At 39.9% G+C, this 24659-nt stretch overlaps 1 protein-coding gene across 1 annotated transcript in view; it reads left to right on the top strand.

Annotated features, from left to right (window-relative positions):
* Positions 1-24659, top strand: part of SSH2 (slingshot protein phosphatase 2) — a 225664-nt gene that overhangs the window by 61716 nt on the left and 139289 nt on the right. Inside the window, exon 3 of the mRNA XM_058675962.1 lies at positions 22791-22837. Coding sequence (XP_058531945.1) covers positions 22791-22837 — 47 coding nt within the window. The remainder of the gene's footprint in view (positions 1-22790; positions 22838-24659) is intronic.

Raw genomic sequence — 24659 nt, 5'->3', positions numbered from 1 at the left:
AGATTGGCTCAATCCTGGTGGTTGCAGCCATTTGGAGAATGAGCCAGTGGATGGAAGATCTCTCTTTTCATCTTTCTGTAAAATCTGCTTTCAAATAAAAATAAATCTTTTTTTTTTTTAAAAAAAGGGCCTCTCCAATATAATAGTATTTTAGCTAAGAATAGTTAAGGATTTCCTTAGAGTTATACATCTAGCAAATGGTGTAATTCAAGTCTGATTCCAAGACTGTACTCTCTGTTGTACTGCTTGCCAGACATGTACTTGGAACCTGTTTCAGGCTTGTGATTTTCTTCTTTGATCATAGCTGCATCCATACCAGATTTTCATAAGGAGTATAATAAATTGTATAAAAATATATGATAAGAAGAAAATTCTTTTGAAAGAAGTATGTCTCCTAAAATGCTTGTTAAAGGAGAATTCTAGGGCCTGGTGCTTTAGCCTAGCTAAATTCCTCGCCTTGCATGAGCTGGGATCCCATATGGGCACCTGTTCATGTCCTGGTGGCCCCATTTCCCATCTAGCTCCTTGCTTGTGGCCTCGAAAAACATTAGAGGAAGGCCCAAAGCCTTGGAACCCTGCACCCATGTGGGAGACCTGGAAGAGGCTCCAGACTCCTGACTTTGGATTGGTGCAGCTCAGCTCCGGCCATTGTGGCCTCTTGGGGAGTGAATCAATGGATGGAAGATCTCCTCTCTGTCTCTCCTTCTCTCCATATATTTGACTTTCCAATTAAAATAAATAAATAGGATTCTAACAGGGGGTAAGAAGAAAAAAAGGCTGAAAAGTTTCTGTTACGTGCATTTCAGCAAGTTAGAGATAGCTCCAAAGAAGCTGAAAATCTACTTTAACAACATTAAGGTACAGGTGTGTGAGTAAGTGATCTCCTCCTGGCACTCATGAACTGGGACTGGAAATTCTGCTTTGGACCAACATTTCATTTCCTAGCCGTTCTTGAATCTAGTTTATAGGACATGCTCTAGAAGCCGGGCAGAAGGCAGTTCATGGAAGAAGCAGACTATGATGTCTGGCATCTCTATGTGGTTTGAAAGAACATGGAAGAAGGGAGACTAAACCTAGGGGAAGGAAGGGACCAAGGTGGGCAGTGAAATACCACCTTGAATTTAAATGCTATGATATTTGACTCCAGTGTGATGCTTGTTTAGCTAAGTTACTCTTTTTAGGATTTTGCAGGAGTTTCTTTGAACTGCCCTGTGCTCCAGAAGATTCTGTTCACATGTTCTTTTTTCTCCAAGGAAATAGACGCAATCACTGGACTGGTCAAAACCTGTGAAAAATCTGATGCATGTTTTCTGTTTAGATTTGAGTGATACCTGGTGTAAATTTGTTTGGAAAAGGTTCTTACATTAATGTATGCATCTTATTCAGTGATTGTATTGACAGAGATTATAAATCGGTTTCATTCTGGCTGACAGTTTAGTCATGAGATCTAGGGTGGATGTTTGACCCAACTGTTGAGATACATGTGTCCCTTTTTAGAGTACCTGGGCTTACTACTTGGCTCTGGCTCCTTACTCCAGCTTCCAGCTAACACTTTCAGAGGCAGTGACAATGGTTCAAGTGATGAGGTTCCTGTCATTTCACATGGAACACCTGACTAGGAGCTCCAGGCTCCTACTTCAGACCCTCCATGCCTTTTTCAGGCCTGGATTTTGCACACATTTGTAAACCATTGGTAAAACTGTATTAAAAAGTCTTGCAGATAAAGTGAAAACACATGATTGTAGATTATGGGAAAGTTTTTCAACAATTACATATAAATCAGGATAAATTTCTATACTATGATTTTTTAAATTAAAAATTCCTTAATTTTCATTCCTGGTCTTATTCCCAAAATGTTCAAGGCAATAAACCTGATGTGGTGAGAAGAAAAGACAAAGCAACAACATATAAAAAGACCTCAGCAATGCATCTCTAGGTGATGTTACATTGAATTAATCATTATCTATACTAGTCGTAATCTGTGACTGTCACATCCTAAACAAGAAGTTTTTCCTGTTTAAGCTGCAGTCACTTTTCTGACTCTGGATTATTGTTCCTTCCGTGGCATATTTGTAGTTCCTTTAACGTGTTTGGGTTGACTGTCTCAAAGTAACCAGCAGCTTCACTGACAACTCATTCTTCCCTGATGAGCACTTTAGTTGCTTTTAGAACCTTCTGCTACCATATCTACCACTTCTACCCCTTTCTTTCTTTTTTTTTCCTTTTCATGATACAGTTCCATTGGCTCAGGGTTTTCCCCTCCCAACAACCCCATTTACCGCCTCCCAGACACACACAGTTTTTCCTCTATATATTACAATAGTATAGTCCTTCAGCAACAGTCACAAATCCACCATCCTGCTATGTAAGTGTGTCATGACATTGTAGGTGTACATAATGGCAGTGAGTCTAGCATCCTATCATCAAGATATATTTAACAGTTTCATTGAGGGTCCATATTATTCAGGAGTAGAGATGCATACTGCAGTATATTTGATTTCTCAGTATGCTAGTCTCCCTTATACAGTTCCTCTAGATGAATAAATGTATATACATGTTTACCTATATATCTGTTGATCTTATATTTTACATGGAAATTGGCTAACAATACTGAGCTAATAATATGTGCTGGCATGGATGTGAGGAGAAAGGTATCCTACTTCACTACTGATAGGAATGTAGGCTTGTACAGCCACTGTAGAAGTCAGTATGGAAAGTGCTAAGGCGACTGAAAAGTGGCCTGTCATATGACCCAGCTGTCCCACTTCTGGGAATAATACAAAGGAAATTAATCTGCATATTAGAAAGTGATCTATAATCTGATATTCACAGCAGCACAATCTATAATAATGAAGCAATGGAAACAACCCAGATGCCTGTCAAAAGAAGAATGGATACAGAAACTGTGGTATATCTACTCTATGGAATACTATTCAGCCATTAAAAAGAATGAAGTTCTACCATTTGCAATAAAATATTCTGAATTAGAAGACATGAAGTAAGCATAACCCTTAACACAGGGAGTGCCCCAACCTCTCCTGCCAAAATTTTCCCATTTTTGGCAGTCATGGGCCCATAATTCTATTTCTGTTGTCCACTATAATTTTCAAAATCTATTATAGTTCCTATCACCATCATAGTTAACCTCCAGAATTTTTTTCATTCATTGAGTTATCATATCTTCTTCACCACCACATCTATCACCTTTGGTTTCCATGTCCTGGTCTACCACCACCATAGCCTCTTCTGGTACTGTAATCAGGACTACAACCATGGTTTCCACCATCAGTTCCAAATCCACTGTACCCATCATCTCTGTAGCTTCCTCTGCCACCACAACCTCCACAACTGTAATCTCTCCTGCAAAATTCCCATCAGAGCCCCAATTTTCTACAACTTCTAATGTTTCTCCCTGACTCATAAAGTTGCTAATCCACCTCTGTGGCCTTTTGGTAATCCAACACAGATGCATAACTTGTTTAGAATGGACCTTTTCACTTCACAACTATCCCCATTAGCAGTGTGTTATTTCTTTTTTAATATTTATTTTAAAAATATATTTGGAACGCAGATTTATAGAGAGAGGGAGAGAGAGCTTTTCAGCTGCTGGTTCACTTCCCAGATGGCTACAATGAAAGCAGCTGGGCCATTCTGAAGACAGGATCTAGGAGCAGGCATCCAACCACTTGGGCCATCTGCTGCTGCCTACTAGTAGGGAGCTAGATTGGAAGTGGAACAGTTAGAACCTGAACTAGTTCCTATACTGGTTGTCAGTAATGTGTTATGCCACAGTGCTTGCCAAATAGTGTATTATTTCTGAAAAACAATTTTATTGACCATATTATGATCATCAAAAGTTTTTTAAAAAACAAATCTTTTTTTCCATTCTGTCTTCCATAACTTCTGTGGTTTCAATCTTGCCATGCTTTTCGAAGTAGTCTCCCAGATTATATTCTTCTGTATCTTCTTTAATATGATTCAGTGAAAAAAATCTCCTTTAGGGTTAGGCATTATTGAATCCTCTTTAAAAGCATATCTCTTTGGGCCCAGTGCAGTGGCCTGGTGGCTAAAGTCCTTGCCTTGAATGCGCCGGGATCTCATATGGGCGCCAGTTTTAATCCTGGCAGTCCCACTTCCCATCCAGTTCCCTGCTTGTGACCTGGGAGAGCAGTTGAGGACAGTCTAAAGTCTTGGGATCCTGTACCTGTGTGCGAGATCTGGAGGAAGTTCCTGGCTCCTGGCTTCAGATCAGTGCAGCACCGGCCCCGTTGCGGTCACTTGGGGAGTGAATCATCGGACAAAGATCTTCCTCTCTTTCTCTCCTTTTCTCTGTATATCTGACTTTGCAATAAAAATAAAATAATTCTTTTAAAAAAGCATATCTCTAATTCCACTACATGTCCATCAACTTTGTGTGACCTGATGCATACACTTCTTGAACACAAAAGCAAGTCACAAAACCAAAGTTCCTAGAACATTTCATTGAGGCTAGGAGTGGGGTGGGAGGTATTTGTTTCATTACCATACAACCTGTGAGTATGTCCCACTTGTCAAACATTCTCTCAAACGGTTGTCTTTAGTTTCAGTAGTTTTTCTCAACTCCTCTAGTTTTATAGCATCATCCTACAAAAACTATTCATTCATAGGCAATGGCTGGAGTTATTTGGGGACAATCAGAGGGCAGTTTTACCTCCGTTTCACTTCTTCCAACTTGACTTCAGTAGGACAACAAAAGTTATAATATCGTTTAATTTTTTACACTTGAGCCATCTTTTGCTTCTTTCCCAGGCATAGTAACAGGGAAGTAGAGCAGCCAGGACTTGAACTGACTCCAATATGGGATGACAGTACTGTAGGCAACAGCTGTATCTACTATTCTACAGTGCTGCCCCATGTTTTAAAGCTTCTTCATCAAGGTGTTTAATATTATGTCCTAGAGATAGTGTTTAAGGGAAGCATCAAGGCACAAATCAGTGTGTTTATCATTTGTGCAAAAAGAAAAAAAAAACTGAAGTAGAGAAAGAAGCTTAAATATGTTTGAACTGTATCTGGCATTATACATAATACATTTCATGTAGTGATTGTTTTTAGGGAGAAGGATTAGTTTGCTAGAAAGCAGATGTGAGTAGAAAACTTATTTTTAATGTTTATCGCAGTGGAAGATGGCCCAAGCGTTTGGGCCCTTGCACCCACATGGGAGATCTGGAAGAATCTCCTAGCTCCTAGCTCCAGGATGGCCCAGCCCCAGCCATAAGCAGCCATTTGGGGAGTGAATCAGTGGATGGAAGGGCTAGAAGGACTCTTCCTCCCTCCCTCCCTGTCTCCCTCTCTCCTTTTCTCTCTCACTCTGCCTTTCAAATTAATAAATAAGAAATTTTTGAGAAAGATAAATAAAGTAAACCAGGCTTCTGCATTATTTTAGCTCTGTATTGAACTCTGTCATTTGTAGTCCTAAAGGTGATGGTATAGGAAATACTGTATTTATCCCAAGTTTAGGGATAAGGGAGAAGAAGCTGTTATCACCTACCCCTCTGTACCTGTTCCCCAACCATTTAAGTTTGAATCTCTGCAAGGCACTGTGAGGAACCTTGGAGCTGATTAGTGTACAGGCTATAGCTAGAGTGTTCAGTGATTTTCAGATAAGGTATCTTTCCACAGTTTTGATGTTTAATTACTTTTTTCTTTCTCAAGGAGTTTCTTTAACACCAGCAGATGTTCACCTTGGTCAATTTTAAAGTCACTTGGTCACTTGAAAGTGAGCTGCAGGGCAGCCAGGACTGTATTAAGCATTCAGAATAGCTGGCTCTTCCTGTTACCATCTCCATATAAAGTAAATACTAATTAAAATTCACTGAAATATTAAATGTGATGTTGCTGTAGAGTAATAATTTAAATTCTACCATGCAAGGCTGTGTTCCCTACTTATGATGTGTAGCCACCTCTCATTAACTCATACTTTAAAGCACTGCTGCTTCATTTCCTTTTCCATTGTTGGTTTCCAGTGGTCTGATTCTACACCCCTGTATTGAACTCCACAGACTGACTCAATCTGGAGCAGTTACACCAAGCATAACTGACCTAGGCAGTTCCTTCACTGGGTGTATTCATTACCTCCTCACCTGACCCCTGTATCTTAAGGTCTTAGCTTCCACTTCTTGTTTATGAGGTTACCATTATGTAGAGGGAGCTGGTGTTGTAGCACAACAGGTTAGGCTACCTGCAATGCTGGCTTCCATACCGGAATCTTGGCTTCTCTGTTTCCATTCTAGCTCCCTGCTGATGGGCCTGGGAAGGCAGCCCAAAAGTAGTTGGTCCCCTTGACACTCATTGGAAAACCTAGATGGAGCTCCAGGCTCCTGGCTTCAGCTTTACCCAGCCTTGGCCATTAATATCCATCTGGAGATTAAATCAGCAGAAGGAAGATCTCCCTGTGACTTTCAAATAAATAAATCTTTTAAACTAAATATGTACAGAGTACCTCCTATATTCTAGACATTGAACTCTTTGTTGGGGCGCAGATGAGAGACAAGATTGTTCCCTTTGATACTTGTGTTCCAGTGGAGATTGCTGGCATTAAATAACTAATTTTGTAGTAAATTTTAAAACTATGATAAATTCTACAAAGAGATATATACCATACTGTGAAGATAATGCAAGAAGGGACTTGACTTGGTTTAGGCGAGAAAGAAGAAAAGGTTAGTGGTCAATAAGCAAAGCTACCTTGGGAAAATAATGTTTTGATTTGTATTCTGCATGATTCCTCAGAGTCAACCAGGGACAAGTTGGGTGGGGAACCTATGGAAGGAAAATCTTAGAGGTCAGGAAACTGGTGTGATTGAGCAACTGGAAGGCGGCTGGTGAGGCTGGAGCAAAAAAAGTAAGTGAGGAAACAAGAGAGTACTGGGTAGTCAGCAAAGTATAGATGGTAGAGAATCTGCTAAGCCAGATGAAGAATCTTTGTGTCTATTTCTTAGATGATGAAAAAAACCATTGAAGATTTTTTGGCTAGAAATGACCAGGTTGACATTTTAAAAAGAACGACTTGGCTTTATTATAGAGAATGGGTCTCTGGCATATTTACTTACTTACTATTAAATTTACCTGTTTTAGCTATAGATAGGGCTCTATATTGCTGTGATTTCATTTGGGGAAGACACTCATCAGGGAATGGAGCTCATAATAAAAAGAGAAATTAACCAAAGGCAGTGTGATGCAGTGGTGAAGAAGCTGTGGCTCTGGGTGAGTTCTCTTTTCTGTCTTGTTTACTTCACACACACACCAATGGAAATAATGAGTTGTGTATCTATTTTGTGTGGTTTTCCAGAAGAGCAAATGCTTAGATAATACCTACACAGTTTAGGTTAAGGCATGGCATATTGTAATGTTTAATTAAATGTTACCTACTGTTAGAGTCTTAACAATCTGAAGGGTTCAGATGTTCTATTAAGACCCGCCCACTCATTGTGGCCCATGAAGTAGCGCTCTCATCTGTAAGTCACATGAGTGCTTACTTCGGCAGCACATACACTAAAACTGCAACAATCTGTAAGTCACATGAGCATTACTTACCTAGCCAGCACTACTGGACTTTAAGAATCTAGCCATGTCAACTGGTAGAGAAACATTGTTCTGAAGGGCTAATCTTACCAGTGTCATTTGTAAATAGAAATGGAAGCTGAGGAAGGGCTTCTTGTTTTCACCTTAGCTGTGGTTTTGCTTTGAGGCTGGCTTTTCACATATACCAGTGAGAGCATTTTATCATTAGCAGGAAACTCCACAGAATGTAGTCAGTTGCTTGGAAATGTCTGTGTATCTCTTTCCCACAGTGCGAGGTAACTAATGTATGTAATTATACTGCCAAGCAAAGCTTCAGGTTGATCAAGCTTAGTTGTTGGCAGTATTTGAAATGTTAATAATGTTTTCCTCAAAACGGCTTTTCTTAGATTGTTCTAACTTATAAAAGTGTTAAATACCATGAATTTCGTCATACAGTGAGATATTTCCTAGACCTAGAAACCAGAATCTTCTGATTTAAGATTTTTTAATAATTCATATACAGAAAATGTATTGTCTCTTTCACTCTAGAGTTTGTCATATCACTTGCATATAGGGATGCTCACTACCTGGTTTTTATTTTTATTTTATTTTTTTAAAGATTTCTGTTTTATTGGAAAGTAAGATAAACATAGTGGAGAAGAGACAGAAAGGAAGTCCTTCCGTCTGCTGATTCACTCTCCAAACGACCTCAATGAAGCCAGGAGTTCAGAGCCTCTTCTGGATTCCCCACACAGGTGCAGGGTCCCAAAGCTTTAGGCCATCCCCGACTGCTTTCCCAGGCCACAAGCAGGGAGCTGCATGGGAAGAGGGGCCGCCGGACACCAACCAACGCCCATATGGGATCCTGGCGGGTGCAAGGCAAGAACTTTAGTTTTTGGCTACCACACTAGTTTTTATTTTTTAACTTCTTTAAAGCATACATTTCTGTTGATTCTTTTTGTGGAACCAGGAAGAGGGACTAAAGCCTATGAGTGCCCGGGGAGTTCTGAGTGGGTGGGAATCTATTCTAAAAATATACAGTGTGGATTCAGACCCTATCTGGAAAGTCTTTGCTTTGTGTTTCACTTTTTAGTGTAGATTAATAATGTAAGAGGCTGTGATTTTTGTTTTAAGATTTATTTATGGGCCCAGCACGATAGCCTAGTGGTTAAAGTCCTCGCCTTGCATGCAAGCTGGGATACCATATGGATACCTGTTCTAATCCCTGCAGCCCCACTTCCCATCCAGCTCTCTGCTTGTGGTCCGAGAAAGCAGTTGAGAACAGCCCAAAGCCTTGGGACCCTGAACCTGCGTGGGAGACCCGGAAGAGACTCTGGGCTCCTGGCTTCAGACAGGCACAGCTCAGCTGCGACCATTGCGGCTCACTTGGGGAGTGAATCAGCGGATGGAAGATCTTCCTCTGTGTCTCTCCTTGTCTCTGTATATTTGGCTTTCCAATAAAAATAAAATAATATTAAAAAGAGAGAGAAAGATTTATTTATATACTTGTCTGAAAGGCAAAGAGGAGAAAGACCTTTTATCAACTGGTTCACTCCCCAAATAACTAAAATAGCGGAGATTGTATTAGTCTGAAGTCAGGAGCTCAAAGCTGCTTCTGGGCCTCCCAGACGGATGCAGGGCCCAAGCACTGAGCCGTCTTTAGTTGCTCGCCTAGGCCATTAGCAGGGAGCTGGGTCAGAAGTGGAACAGTAGGGACCTGAACTGGCACCAATATATGGCCTGGGCCTTGCAGGAGGCAGCTTAAACTGTTGCACTACAGTGCTAGCCCTGAGGCTGAGATTTAAAAAAAAAAAAAAAACAAAAGGAAAATTAACAGTTTCTTATGTAGTCAGTAGGATTTAAGTTCACCTACTGAACTTATCAAAGACTTGTGGAGTGAAATGATTCACAGGTAGTGAATTCCACTGAGATAAATCAAGTCTTGTATCTTAGCTTATCTCCTGTCCAGTATGATGATTCTACTTGCAATGCTGTCTTTTCTGTCACTGAATGCTCTAAGTGAAGTCCTGAACTAAATGGTCCTTTCTGGTGGAAGGAACAAAGTGTTAGGTGAATAAAGAAGCAACTAGAAATAAGGCTTTATCCAGTCGTTGAGGAAGATAAACAGAAATCTACCTTATGTAATTATCTTCTTTAAAGTGATTTATGTGTTGTAAGCACTACTAAAAAGCTAATTGATATAGACTCAAGTTGAGCTAGAAAAATAGCCATAGTTATAACTGCCTTTTCTATACTTATTTTGTTTTTTAAGCCTGTGTTCTTTCATTTTTTTAAGATTTATTTATTTTTATTACAAAGTCAGATATACAGAGGGGAGGAGAGACAGAGAGGAAGATTTTCCGTCTGATGATTCACTCCCCAAGTGAGCACGATGGCACGTGCTGTGCCGATCCGAAGCCGGGATCCAGGAACCTCTTCCAGGTCTCCCACGCGGGTGCAGAGTCCCAAGGCTTTGGGCCATCCTCAGCTGCTTTCCCAGGCCACAAGCAGGGAGCTGGATGGGAAGTGGAGCTGCCGGGATTAGAACCGGTGCCCATGTGGGATCCCGGCGTGTTCAAGGCAAGGACTTTAGCTGCTAGGCCATGCCACTGGGCCCCTCATTGTATTTTTTTTTACCTGCTAGCTTCAAAAAACTCAATTGAGAAATGTACCAAATCACAATGTGTGTTTCCTGGATCTTCCTGGAAGCTGATCATTTCATTCCTCTAGAATTGTGTTTACCCAAATTTTAGAAGTTGGACAAAGTGGAAAAACCAAATTTATTTTATTATTGCTAACTATTACTTACAACACAAAAGCTTAATCCTTGGGCTTCTTCAATACCCACTTAATAAGCATGTACCCAACACTGTGCGAGTTGCTTGAGTTACACCTGTGAACAAACAAAAACCGCTGCCCTTAGAAGGTAGTAGACAAATGCCTGCTCCCATTTCATCCTCTGTCTACCAAGGAAAGAATCAGACCTGTATTCAGATCCTAGCATTATAACATATTGTCTGATCTCGGCAAGTCACTTCTCTTTGGACTGCTTCCCTCTGAGAAACCTAATAATGTTTTTCTATTATTATTTATTTAGGTGTCTAAAAGATCATTGATTCTGTGAAAAAGGAATGTCCTTGTAAACTACCTGGATTTGTACTCAAAAATGTCTTATGCAAAAGAATTTAAGGGAATTTTGTCCTACGATTTACCCATATGTATTCTCTAGTGTGTTTTTACAACATATATGGCTTAACATCAGCAGCAGTTTGTAGTATGAAAGCCAAATCCACATGGACTTATATTTACAGAATTAACTCTCACGCATGTCCTCAGAGTTAAAGGGAATGACGGAGGAAGTGGAAAAATAGGGTGCTCTGTGTAGATAGCTGCTACTTTTTTGGTACAGTCTGTATCTTTTCCTTTTGGAAAAGATCTGTATCTGTATCTGCTTTACTCCATGTGGTTCTGACAGGGATGAAAACCACTTGGACCTGCTTTTCTGCAGCTGGATGTTGCTATCCCAGTTGATCTGTGTCAAGCTGATAAATCAAAGTGCCCCTTTTCTCTGGATACCATGGTAGCAGGACCCAGGTAGAATCAGTCAATATCAGTTTAAGGGATTGATACAGATGCTGGCAGTAAATAGGATTGTTTCTTTTCTGCACTCTGATCAAGATGATGATACTGCTTGGTGTGTTTGCTGGTCGTCTTATTACACGGAGACTGTCTGCCTAAGAGTAACAAAAAAGTAGAGTCAAAAGAGAGAAACTAAAAAAGAGCTTCAACAACACCATTGCAATTCTGAATCCGCCTTGAATTTACTAGTAATGATAACCCTGAACATTTTGTTTGTTTTTTCTTAATTGCTGACAGCAACATCTTATTTAATATGCTGTCCTTCTTGATGACAGTGATAGTCATTTATGTTTACCAACATTTCTGGTTCTGGTTGGCCTTCTCCTACATTCTTGTGGAATGACATACTTGAGAATTGGAAATGGTCATGTGCCTGTTTAGGCAAGTGAAATAGTAGTGCTGTTTGTCATTTCTAGGTGGAGAGTCCTTACTTTTTTTTTTTTTAAGATCTATTTATTTTCATTAGAAAAGCAGATTTACAAAAAGAAGGAGAGACAGAGAGAAAGATCTACCATCCACTGGTTCACTCCCTGAATGGCTGCACCTTGGACCTGCCTCCACTAAAGAGAGCAGCTGGTAAATGAACTGGTACCCATATTGGATGCTGGTGCTTGGAAGATTAACCAATTGAGCCATTGTGTTGTCCCCAAGAGTCTTTTAAAAAGTCTTTTTTTTTCTTTTAAAGGTATATTCATTGGACCTGGCACAGTAGCCTAGAGGCTAAATCCTCGCCTTGCACGCACCATGATCCCATATGAGCACCAGTTCTAATCCCGTTTGTGCCCATATGGGACACCTGGAAGAAGTTCCTGGCTTCTGGCTTTGGGTCAGCTCAGTTCTGGCCATCGTGGCCGCTTGGGGAGTGAATCAGTGGGCAGAAGATCTTTGTCTCTGCTCCTCTCTATAAATCTGGCTTTCCAATTAAAATAAATAAATCTTTTTAAAAAATTTATGGAGCTGCTGGGACTCAAACTAGTGCCCATACTGATGCTACAGTATTACAGGCAGAGTGTAGCTAGATAAGCCACCACACCAGCTCCTCAAATATATTTTTTTTATTAAACTTTTCCAAATGTTTCAATTCAGAAAATGTTTTAATATAACATCTAAAAAACTAATGTGTACAGAAAGGGATTATTAAAATATTTGGCATACATAATTACTCTGGTTCCATGTTTTAAAAGTTACAGGCTAGAGGTAAATAGCAGTACTTCCTGGTTTATTGGATAGGAACTAAACCTAACTTTGGGACTATGACCTCTGGCCAAATTATAGTTTCCTTGTTTCATTCATATCATGTGGCAGGACAAAGTCTATAATAATAGGTGTTTAAAACTCAGACACCATGTAAGTACTGTGGCCTTGCCCATGACAGTTCCTCTTATGTGGGCAGGACAATGATGACGTCTCTCTGACCAGGACTTACTATCTGAACACAGAAAAACCAGATCAGTATGAGGAAATGATTCAAGGACAGGTTGAACAAAAACCTGATTTGCAGCCATGCAGTGTCAGTCTTGAACCCTTGAATTGGACAGAGCCCCTGACAGATAACCATCAAGGAAGATACTTGCAGGGCATAAAGTTAGTATATAATACAGAAAGCAGTACATTCTCTGTATGTGAACGTTTGAGTCATGTTAGAGTATTAGAGGCAATGCAACTTGCTCATATTGCTTAAAGCATGCCATCTGATCTTTTCACCTGCGACTGAATTCTGAAGCATTTAGAAACATTTTGCTGAGTGTGTGTAAGTATTATTATTTAATCTGTGTTGGATTTTTTAGTTTACAAAAAGAACAAAATATTCTTGAGGGTCAACCATACAAGCTGTCATTTAACCTTTAGATATTTTAATTCCTCCTACCTGTAAAATGGAAGCATGTTTCTTTCTTTCTCACCTTCTTGATTATGCAGATAGAAAAATGAGGTACCCAATATATTTGTCAGGACTTTTGGTTGAGAGTAATAGGAACTGGCTAAGTAGGAAAATAAAAGTTGTTTGCTAGCTCATGTAACTGGCAAGTATAAGGGACTTGCTTTAAGTATAATCGGATTGATTGCCTCAAATTATTTCGTAGGCATAATCTCTCTTTACCATGTGCTTCTGCTTTTTTTTCTGTGTTGGTTTTATTCTTGTGAAAAATCTCCCTAGGAAGCAGTGAAAGCAGACATCTACAACTCTAGCTGTTCATCAGCATTGCTAAAAGAGATACCTTTTCTTCAGTGGTTCTAACAGAAGACTAGGAAAAAGATGGCTTCCTCCAAGAAAATCCAGATATTATTATCATCAACAGAAAAGGAATTAATGAAGCACAGGCAAAAAAAATGTTCTTTGCATATCAATTCAAAGTTGTATACCATTGCATGACTACAGATGCAGTAGCCAAATACCTCAAGGAAAACTGGCCCAACCTCAGCCGATGAAAGCTAATTACACCTAGCTGGTTGGGTTGGCTCAGGCATGAACATGTGACCCAGTTCAGGACAGAGAGATTGAGATGCTAGAGGTTCTAAGGCATTTTCCTTGTACTTCAAAATAAAACAGAGAAAGAACTATTTTCTTCAGGTGACTATCAATGAATATATGATTGTGGCAATCATCTTGGAGCCACATTAGCCTGAGAACAATGCTAACAGGATGAAAAAACAGAAAGTTGAAAAAAAAACCCTTCATTTTTAATAAAGTTCATCCACTGAAGCTTTTCATCTAAGATGACACTTTTCTCTATTGTTCAGTCCATTTCAGGGTTATATTTTATTACTGAAAAAAATGTGAGTAATAAGTAGGGATATTGTGGGTAACACAGTCACAAAATAAGCTCTTGGAGGGATACATACACAGTTTCACTGAATTCAGGGTGGTCTTTGTACACAGTTGCTCAGTGAACATTTGAATTGGACAGAGCCCCTGACAGATAACCATCAAGGAAGATACTTGCTGTAGTTACTGGCTGTAGTTACCTTTGTCTGTATTTGTGGTATTAGCCCCCAGAATAAAACACTTTTCTTCCCTTTCTGCACCTATTCAGTGCAGAAGCCACCAGATAGGACTAAGCAAAGCACCTCTGTCTGTGGGTAAGCACAAAGCCCAAGGTGGGATCTTGGAGGCCAAGCTGGGAAAGGGGATCATCCGCTAAGATCCTCTGGTGCTGGATGCAGACCAGGGTGGGAAGGCAGTCCCTGTAGGGACTAACGTAGCTTACGGGTGGCCCAGTGTGGAGTGGCAGTGCCTGAGAAATGTGAGGGATGCTGGCCTAGCACAAAATGTCAGAGTCCTTCTGCTTCTGCTGTCCTGGAAAGATTCTCTGTAACTTTGTAATCACATGTGCTAGAAATGCATATGTATCTCATATTCTTAAACTGCCACGAAATCAACACATTGTGTCAATGCAATGTGTCTTAAAATTTACAACATGTTTGTTTGAATTTATCACATGAAAGGTGTTTATCATATGTATCACATTTTTGCATATCTATCACATTAAACATATGTTTAATAAAAGCAGATTTTCCTTATTTTTATAATGAATAAATTTTATGAATTACAGTCTGTTTTACTTCTCAACTGTGTAGAAAACGCCATTCATTTTTCAGTGGAGTAGAACTGAAGTATTTCATTCCCCACAACTGTTTCAGGGACTCTCTTAAATTTCAAAGATAGGGCCCGGCACTTTAGCTTATCGGGTAAAGTCCTTGCCTTGCACGCACCAGGATCCCATGTGGGCACTGTTTCATGTCCCAGAGGCCCCGCTTCCCATCCAGCTCCCTGCTTGTGTCCTGGGAAAGCAGTAGAGAATAGCCCAAAGCCTTGGGACCCTGCACCCGTGTGGGAGACCCAGAAGAAGTTCCTGGCTCCTGGTTTCAGATCGGCTCAGCCCCGGCCATTGCAGTCACTTGGGGAGTGAATCATCGGACAGAAGATTTTCCTCTCTGTCCCTCCTCCTCTCTGTATATCTGACTTTCCAATAAAATTAAATAAATTTTTAAATAAATAAATTTCAAAGATAAGCTGATAGAAATTGTTTGGTGTCCCTCCTGAAGTCTTTGGTTTTTATAAGCATGTAGTAAGTTCATGATTAATACCAACACAACAGCATAGTATGCTGGAAATGTTATTAGGCAGTCATGATTAGCCATGTTTTACTAGTGATAATTATAGCCAACCTTAGATCTCATTGTGATTTTCTGGCAGAACCACAGCCAGGTTTTTTCCAAAGCTGAGAACTCTGTATTATCCATTATAGGTGTTTCTGTGGAAATGAGAGTTGGGGAAGACTAGAATCAGATAAAAGAAAAGTAAAAATATGATTCATATGAAGCTTTCTTTCAGTGATTATATATTACTTGAACAGATAGTTTCCGTATCTAGGTGCTAGTGTTGTGGCATTGCAGCTAAAGCTGCTGCCTCTGACACTGGCGTCTCATCTGGGTGCTAATCCCCATTGCTGGTGCAGCTTCTTGCTAACTGCCCAGGAAAAGCAGTAGAAGATGGCTCAGATGTTTGGGTCTCTGCCGCTCCGTGGGAGACCTAGATGAAACGCCTGGCTCTCGCCTTCATCCTGACCCAGCGCTGGCCTTTGCAGCCATCTGGGAAGTGGACCAGCTGATGGAAGATCTTTTTCTCTTTAACTCTTATTTTCCAAATAAATTAATTAATCTTTTAAAAAAGCAAAATAAATTTTCTGTTTCTAGAAATATACACCACTTAAAATGTGCTTCATGTAATAAAGGTTGTTAACTAAATGCCAGTCTCAGCTGACCAACCTGGTAAGTGACATAAAGATGCTGAAGGGAATTGGCTAGTGAATAAGAAGGTAGCAACATCTTTGATTCAAAATATAAAATAGCTTGAATGATAGGGAACCGCTGCTTCTGATCCTATCTATGATCTTTTAAAATACAGCCTTTGCTCTTCCTTAGCTAAAGTTTTATCCAAGTTAATGTTGAACTCGTTTCCAGTTTCTAATGATGAATTCTAAAATGTATAAGCTATAAGACATATAAATATTCTTTATTGTTTGGCTAGTTGGTTTGTTTTTAAGTTCTTTTTTAAGATCTATTTATTTTTATTGGAAAAAAAGATATACAGGGAGGAGGAGAGACAAGAGAGGAAGATCTTCCATCCAATCATTCACTCCCCAAGTGACCACAAAGGCTGGAGCTGAGCCAATCCGAAGCCAGGAGCCAGGAACTTTTTCCTGGTCTCCCATGCACAAGTACAGGGTCCCGAGACTTTGGACTATACTGCTTTCCCAGGCCACAAGCAGGGAGCTGGATGGGAAGCGGGGCCTCCGGGATTAGAACCAGTGCCCATATGGGATCCCCATGCATTCAAGGTGAGGACTTTAGCTGCTAGGCTATTGCGCCGGGCCCTGTTTTTAAGTTCTTAAATACCATGTAATAAATAAGAAGTTTTCTTCCTCTATAGTTAAAAAAATTTTTTTTAAGTGCTTACTCATGTTTTCCTTACTTTACTTAGAAACATTCTTCATGATCTGTTTGCTTCAAGGACTCGTTTGTTCAAATACCATTGTAAAGAACCTATTAGAGCCTGGCACAGTTGCTCAACTAGCTAATCTTGCCCCTTGCAAGGGGTGCCAGTTTGTGTCCTGGCTGCTCCACTTCCCATCCAGCTCCCTACTATGGCCTGGGAACACAATGGAGGATGGCCCAAAGCCTTGGGACTCTGAACCCGTATGAGAGACCGGGAGGACCTGGGACCTTCTGGTCCCTGGCTTTGGATTGGCTCAGTTCCAGCTGTCGTGGCCATTTGTGGAGTGAGCAGGTGGACGGAAGATCTTTGTTTCTGCTTCTTTCTGTAAATCTGCTTTTCCAATAAAAAAAATAAATCTTAAAAAAAAGAATCTATTAGATGCTTTACTCTTACTAAATTAGGGTAAATTAGAGTAAAATATGAATATATGGGATTATAATGTAAGGAAGAAAGTAATTGTGGGAAGAACAGGACTTCAAGAAAGCCCAGTTGAGGAAGATGCAAGACCTTGGGTCTATGATACCTTTCCTAGAACCAAGTCACTGAGGCATTTCTCTGAGATGTGATGCCAAGAAAAATTATTTGAAATGTTAGGAATTTTTTTTAAAGATTTATTTTATTTTTATTACAAAGTCAGATATACTGAGAGGAGGAGAGATAGAGAGGAAGTAGAGCTGCCGGGATTAGAACCAGCGGCCATATGGGATCAAGGCAAGGACCTTAGCCACTAGGCCACGCTGCCAAGCCCAATGTTAGGAATTTTGAATGGGCTCTCAGATGCTTGTAAACAGTATATGAAAAAAAAATGGAAGTTCTCAGTGTTGACCCCCCCAACTGTGGAATCAGAAACTGCTGTGCAGTCCATGGACCCTTGGGAAGAAAGGAGCTGCAAGGGGCAGGTTTAATCTCGTCTCTTTCACATCTGCTGAAGCCCTTTTCTTTCTCACTAGTTTTGCAGTTGGCTTGTTTATGATTTAAAATCTAAAGTCAACATTAATAGCCTCTGTTTGAGGTCATCTCTAGCACAGCCTTCTTTGTGGCAGAAATCCAATGGAAATGCCTTATTAAGCATTTAGTGATACAATGATGAGTGAAAGGAATCCTTGAGGAATACTTTCTAGTGGGAAATAAGGGTTTTTACTGCAGACAGCGTTAGAGCTAGGCCAGGCCCATGCTGCCATTGTGTATACGTAGTAGATGTTATAGCGCTATTGTACATCTTGACAATTCAGGGGTGCAGTTTCATTTTTCCTGTGGTTATTTGGTTGCCTCTTTCATCAGACTCAGGTTGATGCTGGATTCATTTTATCTCCTATGTACAGCACAGTGCCCAGAAACACTTAAGAAATAACTTTGAATGTGCATGTAATTCTAAGGAAGAATGTCCCATCTTTCTGTGGAATATTCATTTGAAGTAATTTTAAGAGTGCTAACAGCCATATAGGAACAATCTTGATTTTCTCACACTAACTTTTCAAAGTATAAAACAGGAACAGGTGGGTGTTGTGCTGCAACAGGTTAAGCCATTGCATGGATGCCCACATACCATATTGGAATGCTTGCTAGAGTCCCTGATACTCAGCTTCAGATCCAGTTTCCTGCTGATGTGCTTGGGAATACAACAAGTGACAGCCCAAGTAAAAGGGTCCCTGTCATCCACATGGGAGACCCAGATGAAATCCTGGGTTCTTGGCTTTGTCCGGCCTAGCCCCAGCTGTTACAGACATTTGAGGAGTGAACCAACAGGTTTTCCACCCTCTTCTTTGTCATCTCTGCTTTTCAAATAATCATTTTTTAAAAAAGCACAAAACAAAGATCTGGGCCATGCTAAAACCAGGAGTGAGAAACTTCATCAGGGTTCATCAACGGTAGCAGGGGCCAAAGCACTTGGGCCATCTTAGCCATCGTAGGCTGCTTTTTCCCAGGCCATCAGCAGGGAGCTGGACTGAAAGCACAACAGCAGGGAAACAAACTGGCATCCATAGGGGATGCCACTGTCACAGGTGGTAGGTTTATTGTTCCACAATGCTGCCCCCTTGATTTTACTTCTTTACATTACACATCTAACCATTATTATCATTTTATTTTTAACCAATTTGAGAGCAAAAACCATGTCTTATGAATTTCCTGTACAACTTTCCAGATATGAAAATATCATGGGATTAGTATATGTATAATACAGTGCTCTAAAACAATTTTTTGTTTGGCTTTACTAAAGAAGTGGGTTTTAAATTATTTAATTTTTATTATTTTCATTTTATTTTGGAGGCACAGAAACGGATCTTCCACAGCTGGTTCATTCCCCGAATGCCTGTAGCAGCCAGGGCTGGGCCAGTTCAGAGCCAGGAGTTAGGGACGAAAGTCAGGTTATTTAGCTTGTTGATCTAAATTCCAATGACCTTAAATATAAATGATGAGATATATTAGGAGCATGAGGGTGGCAGAAGAAAAGGATTATACTGGAAACTTGGTTGCAACAGTTTCTTTTATAAACTTAATTACTGGGAGTAGGAATGTAAAAATAATCTCATATTTAGAACATAATTTTTACGATTGATTTATTCAAAAAGGCAAAGTTAGAGAGGTAGGGTTAGAGAAAGAGAATATCTTCTGCCCTACCCACTAGTTAATGGCTACAGTTGCCAGAACTGCACCAGGCTTATGCCAGCAGCTTCTGTGTCTCTCAAGTGGGAGCAGGGGCCCAAACACCTGGACCATCCGCATCTGCTTCCCCAGGCACATTAGCAAGGAGCTGATTGGAAACGGAGCCTCCAGGACTCAAACTGGTGCCCATATGGGATGCCCAGGCTGCAGGCAGGATTTAACCTGCTGTGTAATAGCACTGGCCCCTCGAACATGAGATTTTTTTCAAGATATGAAGTTCAAGAAAGACCAAAGGAAAAAACTTCACAAATTTCTGTAGAATGAGTAGGAAAGATATCCTAGGAGTATTAGGAAAGTAAGCAAGCAACCAGAGAGAATAGGGAAGATGATTAATCAGTATATGCTATCAAGAATTTCAAGATAAGGAAATTAACTAGCAGTTGAAGTACCTGATATATGAAACTTAAGTGATAAAATACTTATGGTACTAGCACTGATTAGCATGAAGGAAGAGTACTTTCCACTATTGTAAGAAAATCAAGCTACTACATAGGTTGCAACTTTAACGACAAACATTTGGCAAGAGATCAAAGCAGAAGTTTCTAGCCTTAGCCTTTAAAAAGGGTTGAATTCTCAACCCTTTCATTTAGGCATTAGCATCCATGCCATGTCCTAGTTAGAACTGAAGACTTCTACCAACCCCGCTATAGGACAGCTCCCCAGCCTTCTAAGACAAGAGCATATGTTAAAAGCTCTCTCTGGGGGCCTCACCTCACCTCTGACTCTGCAGGGATCTGAGTTAGTCAAGAACAAGCACTTTCTCAGCTGACCAAAAGGAGAAAGGGTGCCTAGCCCGAGATGCTTGTCCAGATTTCACACGCGGTTAGGCACTGGCTCGGGGCAGTTTTGAGAATGAACCTGAGATGGATGTGAAAGATAAGCTGGCCAGAACTGTGGGCTGCTGTTGGCAGTTCCACACCTGCCATGTGCCTAGCTTCCCACTGGTCCAGTCTTCAGTTTAGAAACATTTTGTACCCCGCCCCCCAAAAAAGTTAAAAGGATTCCTGTGAAAGATTGGTTTGCTAGCTAAGAGCTTGCTCAGGGTTGAAGGCAATGGCAATGATCTTTCAACAGCAGGAACCTCATTTTTCTCAATTTTTTTTTTTCTTCAATTGTTTTCTGGGTGCACATTGCTTTCTTCAGGTCAGCCACAGAGTAAGCTTTGACTTGTCTGCCCCCTAGTGGAAATCAGTGGTTACATGAACCAATGTCTTCCAGCTTTAGAAAAAAATAGCTAATTTTTATTGGGTGGATTTCCAAATCTTAGCTTTGGTTTCTCTAGGTAATTGTTATATTGACACCTAAGGAACATAGTTATAGCTTTGCTCTGTTTTCTCAGAAGCCTTCTTTGGCTTTCCTCATAGGGTCCCCTGCAATTTAACTTTGCAACCTCTCTCGGTGTAAGCTCTGGGTGTTAACTAAACGAGTCAGTGCTTTGCCATGCCAAGATAACATGCTGTGCCTTCCTTGTTCTCCTAACTGAACTCACAGCCCACTTACTCCATGGGACATTTAGTGATAGCTCTCTCATGCATCCCTGTCACCTGTACACACCCTTAAGACTACTAGATTCCCTTTTCCTGCCCAACAGACACTTTCCCACATTTCCAAGGACAGAAATGAATGACTAATGGATAATCTGATATCCATTTAATGATTAATCCACAACTCCATAGGATTGTTATCTTAGAATTCCTCACAACAGAAATATCACTTGTCAACCTCCACTTTGTCCCCATAGTCCAAGCTGCTGACCGTTCCTTACATTTATCAGGCTGTTTCTCACTCAGACAATTAATTCAAAGCATCTCTTTTTCTATTTTGACTTAACACCCTTTCTAAAATCCTATGAAGTCATCCTGTTGCCTAAAAATACTTCATTTCTTTCTTTTTACATTTGTTAGCTTCACCTTTGGCTGCGTCAGCACTGTGCCCATGACTGGATCTGAATACCTAATCAATCTACTCATGTTTCTATATGAGATTTAGTATCTCAGTGTTGCAGGACTTGAAGCAAGACAGCTTGGTTATTATTTTTATTTGTTTATTTGAAACCAGAGAGAAATAGAGGTTTCTGGTTTAGGTTCTGGTTGCTCCACTTGCAGTCCAGCTCCCTGCTAATGTGTCTGGGAAAGCGGCAAAGATGGCCCAACTGCTTGGGCCCCTGCACCCACGTGGAAGTCTAGAAGCAGCTCTGGGCTCTTGCCTTTGGCCTGGCCCAGCCCCAGCTGTTGCTGCCATTTGGGGAGTGAACCAGTAGCTGAAAGATTTTCTCTTTCTCATCTCTTCTCCTCTCATTGTCACTCTTTCAAAAACATAAATAAATAAATAGGTTAAAAATAATTTTAAAATTTCAGGTGATAACTTCTGCTCAGTTTGTTCTTTAAAGAGCAGAATCATTAACAGGCTAGATTCATGAGAATTGGTGGCGACAGAAAGTCTGCTCACTTCGAAGCTGAAGTGGCATAATCTGTGCAGTTGGTTTTCAGAAGTGATTTGTTTCACAAGAAGCATTTTATCAATGAAGTTTATTTGTGGACTGTTGTTAAATTTCCCCCAGGGAAAGGCAAATGCCATGTATTGTTGCTCATTTGTATAAACTTAGAAATTGATATTACAGGGGGCGGGGATAAGGGAAATCCCAGGACGCCATGGAACTGTATCATAAAATGATAATAATATTGATAAATGAAAAAGATTTTAAAAAGAAATTGATATTACAAAAAAAGAGGGACACTGGTCAGGAGAGACTGAGAAGCGTAGGGTAATGGATGGGAGAAGGAATTTATTTGATAAAGGACACCAAAATATAATTAAATAGGAGGAATCAGTTCTAGCATTGTTCTGCCTAGCAGGGTAACTGTAGTCTGCAACAATCTGTATTTCAAATTAACTAGAAAGAGTCCAGGTTTCTAGCTTTGAAGAATGGAAATGCTAACTCCTTGATTTTATCACTTGTACATTATATACATGTATTTAATCATTCCTCTGATTTTATCATTGTATATTATATACATGTATTTACCCTGTAACTATGTATAAATATATGTGTCAATAATAAAAGATTAAAGAATCCTTTTATCAGAGCTCATCTATCTGGGGCTGCCCTAGCCAAGGTGTCAACCATCTATTGGCTCAGTATTGTTCTTAAGCTTTTCTTTTTCCCTATGTTCATCATTTTATATAGTGCTAAAAGGTAGACGCTAAGCAGCACACCCTCAAAGCTCATGTTAGAAACCACAGAGAAGTTATTCAGGGAGCAAAATGTTTCCTCCAGGAATAAGTTCTATTGGAATCAACTGCCTATGTTGATTGAAGTCATTTTTTATGAAGAAAATCCAGTCAAGTGCACACAGGAATGACACATTCTCACATTTAAAGCTTAATGAAATTGAACTTTGTATATTGTGATATGAGAGATTTTAATTTTGTTTTTCATTTTCTGTCTGTGTAGGAGGCAGACAGTGGGGAGGAAGAATGCCGATCACAACCAGGAGGTATGTTGCTCACTATGTATTTGTTCATTACATTGTATAATATTTTCTGTAGGTTTTTTTTTTCTCTAAATCATTTTTTCAGTCTGGTTTGGATCCACTTATCCCAGTTTTCCATGACATTCAAAACTGACATTACATTAAGAATCCGGTTATGACTCAGAAAGATAGGAGATGGTACTTTGAATAATATAGGTTGAATGAAAGGCTAATTTGGCTCAATTTTCACCCAGATCTCTAAGGAACTACTTTGGGTAATAAAGAATTTCCTTACTGTTTAGGAAAATGTCAATTAAAGAACGTGTTAGCTGTCCCTTTTGTGCTTGGGTTTGTCATTCATGTTGATAGAGTATGGCAGGTCTTTCAGGTTGGAAAGAATTATCTCCTCTAGTTTGGAATAATTTATAAGACTTGGGGTTACCTCTTTTAAATGTTTATAGTGAAGCCATCTGGTCCTGAGATTTTTTTGTTGTAAAACTTAATTGCTGATTCACACTTGCTGCTTGTTATTGGTCTACTAAGTATTCTGTTTCTTCCTCTTCCTGATTCTTTCAGTAAGATATGTGTGTCTAGGAACTTGCCCATTTCTTCTAGATAATCAAATTAGTTACATTGTTCGTAGTCATCTCTAACAATCCTTCATTTTTCTGTGGTGTCAGTTGTGATGTGCCCCCTTCATCTCTAATTTTATGTATTTGAATCTTATTTTTTTTTCTTCACTTGGCTAAGGGACTATCAATTTGTTTATCTTTTCAAAAGACCAGCACTTTGAGGCCTGGCATTGCAGTACAGGGAGTTAAACCCTTTGTCTACAATGCCAACATCCTATATGAGCGTTTGTTATAGTCCTGACTGCTCCACTTGCAGTCCAGCTCCCTGCTAATGTGCATAAGAAAATAGTGCAAGATGGCCCCTACCACTCACATAGGAGTGAGCCAGCCAGTGGAAGATCTCCCCCTCTCTGCCTTTCAAATAAATAGATAGTATATTTTAGAAACAGCTCTTCAGTTCATGGGGTTTTTTTAATCCATATAATTTATTTGTGCTCTGAGTTTTGGATTTGGGTTGTTCTTGTTTTCCTAGTTGTTCTAGCTCCTTGACATGCAGCAATAAGTTATTTATCTGAGCTCTTCCTGCTGTTTCGATGCAGGCATTGATTACTCTAAAATTCCCAGTACATACTCCTTTTGCTGTATCCCATAGCTTGTCATGTTGTATTTCTACTTTTATTCATTTGAAGAGTTTTTTAAATTTCTTAATTTCTTTGGTTGTTCAGGAGTATATTAATTTCCATGCATTTATAGTTTCTAACGTTTTTTCGTTACTGATTTCTAGTTAAGTTGCACACTCTAGTCAAAAAAGATCGTACTTTATGTGTTTCATTCTCTCACTCAGTTTCTTCCTCTTACAGTGTTGAGAATCCTTTCTGTCTTTACCTTTGGAAAGTGTGATCATATGTCTTGGGTTGGGAGTGATTACGTTGAGGCTAAACAGTGACCTTCAACCTTCCAGTATCTGGATAGTCCTATGTTTGTCTAAGTTTGGAACAGGTTTTTATTGTCTCTTTGGTGTTCACAAGTCCCTTTTGAACCCCAATAGCAAACAAGTTGCACGTTGCATATTGTTCCAAGGTTTCTGTACATTTCCTTCATTCCTCCTGATTCCTTTCTGTTCTCCAACTGTATTTTCAGAATGGCCTCTTTTTCCGTTTGGTCTCTCCTGCTCTATGATGCCTCCTGCTGTGCTTTTCACTGTGTAGTTTTCAGTTGAAATATTGCTGTTGGATTTTTAAAAATTACTTCCATCTCTGTTAACTCTGTTAGAATATT

This window comes from Ochotona princeps, chromosome 17 (assembly GCF_030435755.1).
Source record: "Ochotona princeps isolate mOchPri1 chromosome 17, mOchPri1.hap1, whole genome shotgun sequence".
Classification (NCBI taxonomy): domain Eukaryota; kingdom Metazoa; phylum Chordata; class Mammalia; order Lagomorpha; family Ochotonidae; genus Ochotona; species Ochotona princeps.
This window is presented reverse-complemented; position numbering and strand designations above follow the sequence as displayed.